Source organism: Mycteria americana, chromosome 2, assembly GCF_035582795.1.
Source record: "Mycteria americana isolate JAX WOST 10 ecotype Jacksonville Zoo and Gardens chromosome 2, USCA_MyAme_1.0, whole genome shotgun sequence".
NCBI classification, from domain to species: domain Eukaryota; kingdom Metazoa; phylum Chordata; class Aves; order Ciconiiformes; family Ciconiidae; genus Mycteria; species Mycteria americana.
In genome coordinates, this window is record NC_134366.1 from 156,029,002 (window position 1) to 156,042,392 (window position 13,391).

General features: G+C 45.1%; 1 protein-coding gene across 1 annotated transcript; it reads right to left on the minus strand.

The window, feature by feature from the left end:
• Positions 1–985: 985 nt before the first annotated feature.
• Positions 986–10,425, minus strand: KCNV1 (potassium voltage-gated channel modifier subfamily V member 1). The gene is made up of 3 exons (XM_075495762.1): positions 9,944–10,425; positions 7,591–8,117; positions 986–1,497 (listed from the first exon to the last, which is right to left on the minus strand). The coding sequence occupies exons 1-3, from the start codon at positions 10,423–10,425 to the stop codon at positions 986–988; spliced, it is 1,521 nt and encodes a 506-aa protein (XP_075351877.1).
• Positions 10,426–13,391: the final 2,966 nt, after the last annotated feature.

The following is a 13,391-nucleotide window of genomic DNA, read 5'->3' on the forward strand; positions in this document are numbered from 1 at the left end:
CAAAAGATTTTGATGAAGAATTTTTCTAATAATGGGTCAGTGAAGATTATTAATTTTTTTCAAAATCTGGCCCACTTGGAATACCTACTGATTTTAATAGGAGATAGAGAAATGAACAGCTTGTTATCTTTTACCATTTCTGTTTCTTGTGATATCCGCTGGTGACTTTACTTGAGCACAAAAACTGCTTAGCTGCACAAGTAAGTTATGGGAATCAAAACACACAGAGAAGGCATAGTTCAAACTAAGCTTGTAAATGCTGCAAACGCTGTATTAGCTCCTGCAACTTCTAGAGCAACTGCGGAGGATGCTCTACAGCATGGCACCTATTTCATGACTACTTTATACTTTGCTGCAGATCTTGCATCTGCTTAATACTTTCACCTATCTCCTGATACCCACTATGTATCTGGTAGCCCTTTGCTTCTCTTCAAATGAGGAAATTCTCCCCCTCCAGGGTCTAGTAACCTCTTTTTCATGCCAATGGAGTAGAAGATGGGGATAAGACAGGGGGTCAAGATGAAGCTCATTATAGGAATCTCATAGTAAATGTATTCAACATTTCACTCCCTTCAACTTCCTTTTTCAGATTTTCTTAATGTCTTTAACTTTTGTTCTTCCAATGCAAATACAAATCTTACAGTTCTTTAAAATTCAAAACACCATAGCAATTTGGGCTAAGACTTTATTACTATACATTAGCAAGGACATAAGATTCACAGACAAGTGTTTGCATCACTGTTTTACTTGATGGACACATTATTTCCCCTCTCACGCACCATGATCCAGTTCTGCAAGCAGGTTTCAGAGCCCCTTGAGAGACTCCATATTATGAATTCTGCCTTTTGTATACAGTGGTTATCTCAGTAAGTAAAACTCCAGCTGGGAAAGCAAATACACTATGTGCCAAATAATAAAAAAGAGATGCTTAATACTACATTTTTGTAGTAGTCTATTTGCTATACAAGGCTAAATAACTTAAAAGTCAAAACCAAAAATCATCTGCTCCACTACTCCTTGTGCTTGCTCTCTCTCTGCTTTTTAACCGTAACATGTCCATGACACTGCGTGCATATATGTCTCGCAAATTAACATTGATATTAGAGTCGCTGGATGAGTTCTTCATGAGTTTCCTTAAAGCTTCACGCTGCCGAAGAGCAGCTTCTTTTATCTTCAGCGTAAAGTAACAGGCAGAAAACCGGTCATTTATTATAGCTATTGGCAAAGCCAAAACCAGTATTCCTGATAGTATACACATAAAGGCCACTACCTTACCAATGGTAGTGTCTGGTCTAATGTCACCATAACCAACAGTTGTCATGGAAGTTGTTGCCCACCACCAAGCACCAGGTACGCTTGTGAAAGTTGTACCTGGCACGCCTTGCTCAACAAAGTACTCCACAGTGGAAAATATAGAGATTCCTACAGAGAGGAAAAGCAGCAGAAGGCCAACCTCCTCGTAGCACTGTGCGATAGTCATCCCAAGAGACCTCAAGCCTGAAAGACAAAAAATGCTGTCAGAAGGCTGATTCACGTAGCTGTCATCATAACTTTGCAAAACATCTCTTATTTGAAGGCTGACTGCCTTATGTTTTTCTTTGACTGCTAGTGAACATGCCTTAAGAAAAAGGGGTGCTGCTCTCAACATTACTGGGAAAACATGATTTAAAGAAATAGATTAAAATATTAGACTTAATGAATGACATCATCTCTGTTTCCTTAATACAGAGCATAGAAATTCGCCTCATTACTTACCATGTGAGCTACGTATGCATATGATTTAGAAAAACTAACCAATCTTGATTTAGTAATTGGCTATAGAAGAAAATCTAGCACAATTTCTAATAAGTTATCTAAATAACCATTAAAAAACACACTAAAAACACCTGCTCCCTACTTCCAGTCTGAATGTGCCAAGCTCCTATTTTCCAGCCATCGTTATACTTTTTCTCTTGGACCAAGCAACCCTTAGCTACCAAATTGGTGTTCCCAGGTGGGTGCTTAGAGCCCAATTCAGTCACTCAGTAACTTTTTCTTTGCTAAAGGACTGTTTTCAATCCTTTTATAGTTCTCATAGCCTCTCTTCGACCCCTCTTTCCCACCCAAAACCTATCAATATCTTTATCTGTAGACATCAAAACAAATACAATATTCCAGCAGCAGGTGCATTTGTGCCAAAACTGGAGATAGCAAAGCCTCCCAATGCAAACATGATATTTTCCTGTTAATTCACCAATGTACCACATCAGTCCTATTGCCTGTGAGCTGCACAGGGAGCTCGTGTGCAGCTGACCGCTCTCCATACCCCCCCACATTCCTTTTAGAGCTGCTGCCTCAAGGCTAGACTGTCTGACAAAGCAAGCAGGAAAGTAAATCCAATAACAGTGCAATGGATAAATGTTGCACACATAAACAAAGAAGGAAGATAACAGGGTACCAACTCTGCTGAGAGACATGGGAGACTGAAATTATCTTTTCAATCACAAGTGATTTTGGACTGTTTTTTAATACTGTTCTTTAAAAACGCACTATGTTTTCTTTAATAAATGCGAAAAACACAATGCTTATGAATTACCCTTCATGGGCTACACTTCTATCTAAACCAGTGCTTGCAAAATAGCTTATTGGAGCTCTGCTTCTGCTTGCAGACTTCATATGTTCATCAGGGTTACAAGCAATTCGATTTGCTTTTCTTTCCTTAATCTCAAACTACAAGATGTTAACATTTCTTCTTGCTTTTGGCTCTTTCTTTTCCCCTTCAGGTCTAATGGGTTTTAAAGTTTTTGTTTATGTACAGCAGTGGAAGTACACACTGGAGTTTGTAGGGAGTGTTTCCTTTTTCAATGTTTTCTTCTACAAACTCCAGTTAAGGACTTGCCCATATCCAGGTTTTATATTACTATAACTATGATCTGTTGGTTAGAATGTTTATTACAATGATATAGTTTAAATCTGCAACACAAGGGGAATACAATATATCAGTGTAATCTTTTCTCTGTTAATATGACTGCCTCCACATTTTGAAAATGCACTAAGATAAGCAGTGTAAAAGCTGTGTGAGACAATTGCAAGGATCCAGAGCAAACTCTCATCTTCCAAGGAAGTTACTATCATCAATTGCCCTGTAAAACTTCCTGCTGAACAAGGTAGAAGAATAAGTCCTTTCAGGTGACCTAGGAAGAAGGTACTCCAATTTAAAATTACCTCCATAGCACTTCTTTTCAAAGCATAAATGAGTACTGTAAAAGCCAGGGTCTGCCCCTTATGATGGATCCTGAGAATACTATAACTAAAAAACAGTGCAACTCTTCATGAACCAGGTCAAAATAAGGAGGAACAGGGCAGTAACTGCTAACTCTTTGCATCACATTGATGACACGTTCAGTAAAATATTTTTCCTATATTTATTCTGACTATTAAGGAGTCTGATTTTTTTTTTTTAGTATTCTTTGTTCCATTATCCTCATCTAAAACAAAGGTATTGAAAAACTGCAGAAGGTGCAGAAGGGTGTAACAGAAGCGATTCAGTGTCTGCAAAAACAGAGCTCAAGCTGTCTCAGTTATTAAAAACAAAAACAGGTATTGAAGAGTTATCTTGGTTATCATAGTGGTTATCAAAATTTATTATCATAAATAATAACTAAAGAACTCTTTTAATTTGTTAAAGTAAAAGCAAAAAAACCCCTGAGAAACTACAACAGTGCCTGGACCTTGAAATGAAAAAAAAAATTCTAATTAATTTGGTGAGGGTACATAATCACTAGAATGAATTATCAGTGAAACGATGGTTCTCCATCTCTTCATGTCTTCAGATGAAGTCAGAAGACATTTTTAGATGAATCCATGAATCAGACAACTTACTGGACTCTACAGTTCATTCCTAAGTGGGAATCAGTTGGTGTATTCAAAAGAATAATATATTCTGCTATATTATATTGTAACTTTTTAAAATGTCTCTAAGCCCTAGCACACAGCCAAACTAGGGCTGTTCCAGCACAGGCACCTCAGCAAGTCCTATGCCTTCCCATGAGAACACCTTGCCAGGGGCTGTAACAGCTTAGTTACTCGTGCTGGAAGGTGCTGGAACAGAGCTGGCGCGGGGCAGGCGAGCAGCCCCAGCCCTGGGGCCAGCAGGAGGAAGGGGAGGCATTTCTGCCATGCAGGTTAAGTTCCATCTCTCTGTTGCCCGAAGGGACTTGGCAATACAAGCTGATGTTCAGGAGCTTCAATTTACACACAGCATTTAAATCATCCTAAATTTTTGGCATTAAAAGTGCTGAAGTTTTGCTTTTTCATGTATCTAGAGGCATCTCATCCTGACATACGCTACAACCTTCTCAAACATATGCCTGTTGCCATCAGAAGGTGCTTGCATCCTACTTCTCCTCGAGGAGTCAGTCTGTAAGTGCTTCCCAGAGGAGGACCAGCAAGGTTTCACACAAAACATGGTCCCAGAAGGAAGCCAACAGCTGAGGAGCATCAGAGAACATGCAAAATGCAGGTTCAGTTCTCATCTGTTCTTGCAGCCACTCAAATCCATAATTTTGGTATCTCAGAAGAGTGGTCTCACCTTCTAGCTATACATTTTCTGGGTAGAGGTACTACCGATTTCTCAGTTGCTCCTTGATGAAATACAGCACTTTGCAAAGTAATTACACACTCGCTCCAGTCTAGCTCCAGCATTTCTAGGCATCACATCCCTCCTATTAGCTGGGTTCAGCTTTCAAAGGGGCAGAAAGAATTCTTCCATTTCTTTTTCTGTCCCTTCCCCACAAAAAGGGTTAATCTGTCATTTCTTTAAAAATAAAGTGAAAAAAAGAATTGATTTTATGCTTTTTCCTAATTCATTTCTGTCCCTGACAGCAGAGCCGGGCTGCAGTTGGGATCCCAGCTTTGCTATGGGTCTGCACAGTGATTGTGATCACCCCTCCTTGGTGAAAGAGGAGTTGCTGCCTGCAGCCACGAATTTTCTCATCTCTTCTGATCTTGCACTCCTCTTGCTGCACAAAGCAGGTGAGGAGTGCATAAAGTTTTGTCTGGTCTGAGATTGCGGGAGTCAGAGAGAAGCTTCACTGGGAGGGAGCTTTAAGCTGCCAGACCCAGGGCAAGAGAGCAGACTTGTCGCGAGTGCCATCCCTAAACACAGATTTTTTCAGGACTGCCTAGGTACATGCAAGGAGGATGGTCTTTGTGTACGGTAGTTATGGGGTTCATCTTATATTAGCAGCTGTGGTTAAGGATGTGTTTAGAAGCACATTAACAAAACTCTCTTCTGCTAGATACCTCTAGTGGTCAGAGATAGGGCTTCAGATCTGCGAGTGTATGTTTCTATCTTGATTTATTAGGGCTATGTTTTGTCTTAGTAGCATCTCCTCTAACATAAGATTGAAACAGTGGCTTTCTACATTTAAATTATACAGATTTGATTCAGTCTTCTGGGCCTAAGTGGGCAGCAACTCTGAACTACCAAAGAAGCAAGCACAGCGACGGTAATGCTCCTCTGGATGGCTTAAGTAGATACGTATGTTGCTGCTTGTATTTTGAAACTGGTACTTTGGTTCTAGTAGAAAGATGATAGCTCACTTCCAGATTAGGAGACTAGATTTTGATATAATTAATTCACTTCCACCTAACATGGAATTACTAAACGCTTAATGGCACTCAATATTGTGATATAAACTGTGGTAATATTTTAATTAATTTAAGAATAAATAGACACAAAAGTTTAGACCGTGCCTGAAAGGTATTATACCTGAAGTTGACAGTTATTATACAAGTGTCTGAAACACCTGGTTTCAAGTTGATAGAAAAAGCCTTAGAACTGAGTTTCATTCAACAGTAAAATGCGATAAACTGGAAATTTATAACTAGAATCATACTTTTGGATCACTATTTTGTTATTCAGCACAGAAGTGGCTTGATGAGTTAAAATCTTTTTCTTATTTTCAAAATACACTTAGAGAGGAATGCATTCACATTACAGCTACAATCAAAAGTGGGTAGCAGCCTTTCTTCCAAAAAAACCCCACGAAACCCTGCAAAAATTATAATGAAGCAAAACAAACTCATTGACAGACTGCATCATTACAAGCTTCCTCTCAACTGCTTTCTAAGGGGCAGTTATACATCAGTATAGGCATTATCTAGGGTAGGTGAGTAAGATTAAGATGCTTCCCAAACCACTACGATTATTCTCAGTAGCATTAAAGCTACTCCCTGCCATTGGCAGGCAGGTTCACTGCCCTTCAGTGGGAACAAAAATAAAAGAGACACATTCTGCTGCTGCGAGCACACTACAATGCCTGCTGGAGCCGGGCCAGTTCACAAAGACTGTGGAGATGGCTCTCCAAAAAAGAGAGGCATCAACCCATTCCTGCTCCATGGCAGGAAATCCTGGAAGGGTACGTTGAGTGCCATGTAAGAATGACCACCACCATCTTCAGAACAGGTTAATATTGCAGGACAGAGACCATGATCTACTATTAGAATCTGAGTTTTCAAAGCTCCAAGTGTTGGCTGAACATTTCTCCTGTCAAATTCAGTGCCATATTCAGCACTGATTTAAGTGGGAATATAATTAAATCACTTTGAAAATGCTGAGCACTGGACAACATCATGGCATGGGGAGGGCATGGCAGGAGTAAGGCTTTTACTCTTTCATATATCCAGGCACGCACATGTCATGAAGTACTAATAAAAATGGGATAAACACAAGGGAAAACGCAACACCTTCCAATCATTTCCAGCTTCCTCTGATAAATTCCCACTGGAAAATGTTACCTTTTGTGCCTTCCCTTCACTACTCAGAAAGAGTGAACAAAAATGTTCTCAGAAGTGCATTTCACCTTCCACCTCACCCTGCCTGCTGTTCATCCATCCGTCCGCTGACCTGTCAAAGTGCTTGCACACCAAGGGCCCCACACCGATGGGCGAATGCTGACTGAACCTGACACTGCTGCTCTGAGCTGCACCTAGCCCCCAGCTGTGCTTCACATACCGCATAGGTATCAGGCCGTTCAACAGGGCCAGAAAGCCCTCAACCCACTGCCTGGTAAGATTCAGTTTTAACAGTTTCCTTGAAATATTCTCCATCCTGGTTGTTTTCAGGATCTACGATGTAGACAAAATCATGATATATTTCTTTGTATATAGTTCTTAACAAAACAAATTGTGACAGGTAATTATAAGCTGTCATTAATGGGCTTTTGATAATACAAAAAGTGTGGGTCAACGATCTCTGCTTCTTCTCTTGCTTCATCCCTAACCAAATCAAGTCAAACATACGTTTGTAAATTTATGACATTGTTAATGACTGTGAATGATTTACAGTATGCAACTTTGGGACTTGTTTTTGTAAATATTCTGTGCAAACAATATACACTGGCTTTATGAAGAAATAAAATTTATTGGAGAAGGCCCCTGCCACTCAATCATCAATTTCCAAAAGTAAGATTTTCACAAGGCATTACTGCTAACATTAGATTGGGTGAAAAGCTTAGGCAGAAATGCACACAAGATGGGGAACTGTGCCCAGGAACAACTGTTGTAGGCAGCAAAAACAAGAAGTACCACTGCCATGGCCAAAAGTACCTGTTGAATGTCTTCCCAGCTTCAGCATCCGCAGGGCTCTGAGCAGTCTCAGGACTTGGACAATGCGCCCCACGTTCTCCAGTTCTTGGGAGCTCTCCCCACCACACAGGCTCTCCACCAGCAGGGTGATGTAGAAAGGTAAAATAGCAAGGAGGTCTATGATGTTTGCCACGCTCCTTAGGAAGCGACATCGATCCCGTGCACACAGGAACCTCAGAACAAACTCCACAGTGAACCACGCAATGCACAGGTACTCAAGGGCATCCAGTAGCGGTGGTGCCAGCCAGCTTAGCTCTACTGAAATCAAAGCCATGTTGGCAATGGACACAACAACAAAAGCCATGGACAGAGTGCCAAAAGTCCTGGCTGCTGCAGAGGAGCCAGGCTTTTCCAAAACTTCCCAAAGTTTCTGTCTGACACTGGGACAGAGGCTACCAGAAAAGTCCTCTTCTTCATCTTGGGCATCCAGTTCTTCTGCATCTTTCTTGATGTCTAAGGCTTCACTCAGCTCCTTCCTCCTGAAGTACCTGCCCAGAAGCCCCCCGCAAAGAGATTTTTAATACCAATATGCATATGTTTTTCTTATCCTCTAGCACGTGAGGCATAAGAATACACATCAAACTATACCTTACGTGAGCTCAGAAAACCCTGATGTCAAGCATATGGTTGACGATTTTATTAATTGAGACCCTGCAGCATGTTTCCATTAACGTGGTATTTCTATTCCCTTATTTCACATAAGTGACAGTTTGTATGTGCAGAGTAATTTTATTCTGATAGCATGCCATTTGTATGGATCATGTTGACTACAGTAGGATCTGCTGCATGACTAACATGCATTCTTGTAAGCAATCCTGTGGCACAACCAGATCCTCTGTTTCTAAATTGTCCTCAATTTTATTAATTATATTGCATTTTTATTACATTGGTGTGTACCTGCAATACCAAAAGGGAAGGCATAATAAAAGCCATGCAGTTCATGGATGAAGTTCTGATCAACACGCACTAAGACGACAAGTTATCTTACTTTCTTTAAATATACGGGTCCTCACACAACAAAGTGCACAAGCATCTGTGCTGAGTAAAACTTGCAGATTGTAAATGCATAGTTGAGTGTTTTGTTAGAGCAAGCTTATATTTACAGAACAGTTTCACAAAACAAAAACATTCCTGAAGTACACAACCCCCCTCCTTTTCTTTCATATCTGTATTTCTCTACTGCTGCAAATCTCAAGCCTTAGACAATTTTGCCTTAATTTGATACACAGTTACTCCTGCATATGCAAAGAGGTCTGTAGCTCCTTGTACCACCAAAGAAGTAGGAGCTTTCTGTTACACCTACCAGGAAAGGAAGAAAGGGATGAAAACTAGGATCCAACTCTCCCAGCTGCAGAACTGGACCATGTAGGATGTTATCCTACCATGTATCCTACCATGACCATGTATCCTACCTAGGGTAGGATAACTCTAGTATCCTTTTGGGGTGGGGTTGCTTCTTTGTTTCTTTCTAATAATTTTGCTTTCGATAAATAGCAGTTATACTCTTTAGAGAATTCACTTCTTCAATACTAACAAACAAACCAGTAACACTGAAAATGGTGTCAAAAAAATAAAATTAACTGCAAATAGAATTAACAGAAATGTCCTGGGGGTGGCTCAGTCGAAACCCACCTCGTTCCTGAGCTGCCTGTTACAATTTGTCTCCAGTGAGCCATGTTCCCGCTGTTGCTGCCCCCTCCCTGTAAGCTGCTATATCCATGTGCGATGCTTCCCATCACGGCTCCTCCTGGAGCCATGCCACCCACACTCAGCCTGGCAGGTGACCACCCCCCCTTCTGCCTCTCCAGCTTGGATCTGGAGATTGTCCAGAATAAAAGTGTGGGGTGGGGAGGCTCCAAACCCTCCCGGCACCATGCCTGACTCCACATCCAATCCCTCTAACTAGGATGACCCCAAACTGGATGACGGAAAGGACACCTCTCCTTTCGCAACCTTTTTCATCTCCGGCATTGTCCCTTTCAAACATTTTGAGCTCCCAGGGCCAGTCCAAAGCCTCTACAGGACAACCCAGATCCTGCTCCTGTTAGGGTCACTGTCTTGACCCCAATGCCAACCTGTCCCTCAGCAAAGGTCAATAGTGACCTCACCCAACACATCTCCCATTTCCTACACCCATCCACCTCTAGAGTAGGATTCAGGGCTGAACTCATCCAGCTTGGGCATGCTTTTCCCAATGCTCTGCTACCTCACCTACCCCCACTGTGGGATCTCTCACCTGAGCATCCCTGCACGTAAGTCAATGCTGAGCCCACCCAGCCCACAAGCCTGCATGCCACGTCTTCCCACAACTCACCGGTCTCTGCAGCAGGAATCAATGCTGAGCTCATCCAAACCCCAGTACTGGATCTCTTGCAGGAAGGAGAGTGCACAAAGCTGCTCCATCACATGCAGCCTCCCTGTCTGGTAGTAATTCAGGATGTAGTGAAACGCCTGTGAGCTCCGGTCAAAGAAATATTCATTCTCCACGAGGTTGGCATCATCACAAAGCTCAAGGAGGCCAGAGGCCACATCCCGGGCAGCAGAGACCACTACAGCCAGTTTGCCAAGACGGGTGTCAGGGTAGCAAGACAAAGTTTGCTGGGACATCACAAAGCGGCTGCCTCCTACGTTGATAGTAAAGCAATCCAAGGAGGGAATGACCTTCTGGAGCAGGGGCCCCTGCTCTTCCTCACTGGAGAAAACACTAGAGTCCAGGGAGCCCAGGGACGTGCTACTCCCTGGTTCCTCCAGGGATGCTTGGGAAGAAAGAGACGTGCAGCAGGGAGGCGACTTCATCCTGTAGCTGCCAGCAGCAGCCCACACTCTCCTGGATCGAAAACACAACAAAGCTGCAGAGAAGACTGCCCTGCTGGGGGGCGGCCGGGCCAGACTAGAAACGTATCGCTTTGCTCTGGCTACTGTCCCAGGGACACCTCAGCGTCCCCACCTCCTCCGAGCGATGCCTCCATCTGAGACGGAGGTCAGGCAGGGTGTTGAACAGCCCAACATTGCCTACACCTGCGAGGATACAGAAGGAAGAACGGTACCTGAGACGGTTTCACCTCCTGCCGTCTGCGCCGGCAGCCGTCGGGAAGCGCCCGGCACCATCTGCCCGCGACAGCCCCTCCGCTTCAGCGTTCATCTCCAGCCGCTGGGTCGAGGGTGGAGGGTGGAGGAAAGCAGCCAGGACAACACAACACGGAGCACCGGCTTCAGCGGGTCTCCGGGCAGCCAGGAGCCGCCCCGACAGCACCCGAGGGGCTGCGCCGCTGCCCGGCCGCGCCCCGCGCCCGCCCCGGCCCCACAGCTCCGTCCTCGGCCCCGGGGCACGCTCCCCTGCCCGCCCCGCGGCAGCCCCGCGATCGCACTTCTCCCGGAGCCGCTGCCGAAGTCGCCCCCCTCGCCCCCCCCGCCGCCGCCGGGGCAGCCGCCGCGCACCGGGCGTCTCGGCGCGGCTGCCTCCCCCTCGGCCAGCCCGGCCGCCGCCGCCGCCGCCCCGCCTTACCTGCCCGCCGCCCGGCTGTGCCGCCCGCGGCTGGGCGCCGGCTGCCGCCGTCCCCTCGCAGGCAGCCTCTGCCCGCTCCCCCGGCTCCCAACTTCTGGGCAGCGCCGGCGCGCCTCCATGGCGGGTCATGTGCCGCGGGGGGCAGGCGGGAGCGGGGGGGCTGCGCGGACGCGGGCCGGGCCGGGCCACCGCCCTCCCCGCCGCGGGGCCGAGCCGCCGCCCGCCCCGGCCCGCCCCGCCCCGGCCCGGCCCGGCCCGGCCCGGCCCGGCCCGGCCCGGGTGCTGCTGGAGCCGGGCGGCGGCGGCCGCGATGCCTGGGGCCGGAGTGCGGGGCGCGGCGGGGCCCGCTGCCTGCCGGCCCGCCGCACCTGCACGCTGGGGGGCCTTCCTCCAGGGACAAACCGGACCTGCAAACTGCTCCAAGCAAGTTCACAGAGCGGTTTTGAAGCCCCCCCCCCCCCCCCCCCCGCCAATATACGTAAAACCAAACATGTTTCTAAATAGGTAATGCATCCCCACTTATGCTACTCCCACGACCATAAGTCTGAAGTCACTCAAGTAAAACAGTCATTGTAAAGGCCAGTCGATGGATGTGAAACAGCCCACTTTAACTTAGCTGCAGGCAGCCTGTTTTCGAAAATACTCTGGAATAGCTTTGGCATCGTCCTGTGCTGACATTGTAGCTCCTCAGTAAAACAGTGCAAGAGTTAGGTTCACCCTCCTTACTACTTTTCCTCTTCTCCTACAAAACAGTTATTTCTGACAAATTTACAATATTCATTTTTGCAAATTCGCATTTCCTGCCGCCTCTTACTCCTCACCAGGGCGGCGGCTGCCTGCTTTGTGGTGGAGCCTGTCAGGAAGGGAAATTTTGTAGCAGGCAAAATGTGGCTTTACACCAGGCTTGTGTGTCGTACCACTGGCTTTTGATCCCCCATCACTTGTTGCATACGACTTGCTCTGGTTATTTACCTTTCTCACGTTTATTTCACAGAGGTCTCATAACGGTTCATCTTTTGGATACCAGTAATCTTCCGTAGTGTACGTGAAGATTAGCTGAACATTTACCGTATTGCAGTGTTGCAACACCCGCAGCAATCTCTCTGCTCAGCACTCGCTGGCGTAGAAATCTGGTCCGGGTGACTGTTGGTAAAAGTGTTTGCCGACTGGAGAGAATCCGGAGGAGAACAGCCAGGGTGGGGTTTGGAAGTCATGGCCCAAGAAGAAAAGGTAGGGTGGGATAGCTATGGTGGAGGGGAACGGGCATTATAAGAGTCTTTAGATGGTAAAAGGCTGCTCGCAAAGATCAATGGTATACTCTGTTCTCCTTGGCCACATTGGACAGGTGTAGCAGTAGTGGGGTTGAATGACAGGAAGGACACACAGGGTAGCCATTAGGATGGTTTTGGAGAAGCAGAGGAGGTAATCTGGGACGTTGGTCTCTGTCACTGGTCATCAAAGAACTGACTGGACAAGGATCTGTCAGGAATAGCGGAGGTGTGGTGCTCCCTTTCCTGAGGCAGGCTGGAAGGGTTGGATGACCTCCTGAGACCCCTTCCGGCTCTATAATTCTGTATTTCAAGTGTGTCATAAAGAAAAATAATTACTTATTTGCATAGACATTCTACTTTTTATTGTTTAAAATAATCAAATTGGAAAATAATTTAAGTGAATAATCACAAAAATGTGAATTCATTTTCCATCGAGACTATCAGCAACTGCTGTTACAAAGCCAACTTTCAGGTACAGCCCATTTTTAGTCCAGGATTGTCATTCAGGAGTGCAGTCCCTCTGATGGATAGCACTTAAGCCAGCACTTAATTAAAAGTAATAATTAAAAAATTCATTAAGACCATCAGTAAGACCAATTCATTAAGACCATCAATGAGAGGTAAGTGCCTCAGAACAGCAAGATGCCTTGCTAAGTGTAATAGACCCATAATTGTTCAGTCATAAAACTACTCACTCAACCTCTTTTCAGACTCCTTTCCAGTAGTCATTCTTTCCGTCAGCTGGAAAGACTTTTTCAGGTATATTTTCTCTGTTAGAAGGGAGATCTGAAAACACTCCCCTCCCATTACCATGATTCAAAGGACAGGTACTTCCCCTGTTAGGCCAGATCCACTGGTGTTTCTAAGAACCTGACTAAAGGTTTTGATTGTCTAATCAAAGTGAGTATCTAATTCACAGCATCATTAAAACTGCAGATCACTTGTTCTGAAAATACTCTGATGTATCATTTTCAGCACATGTATAA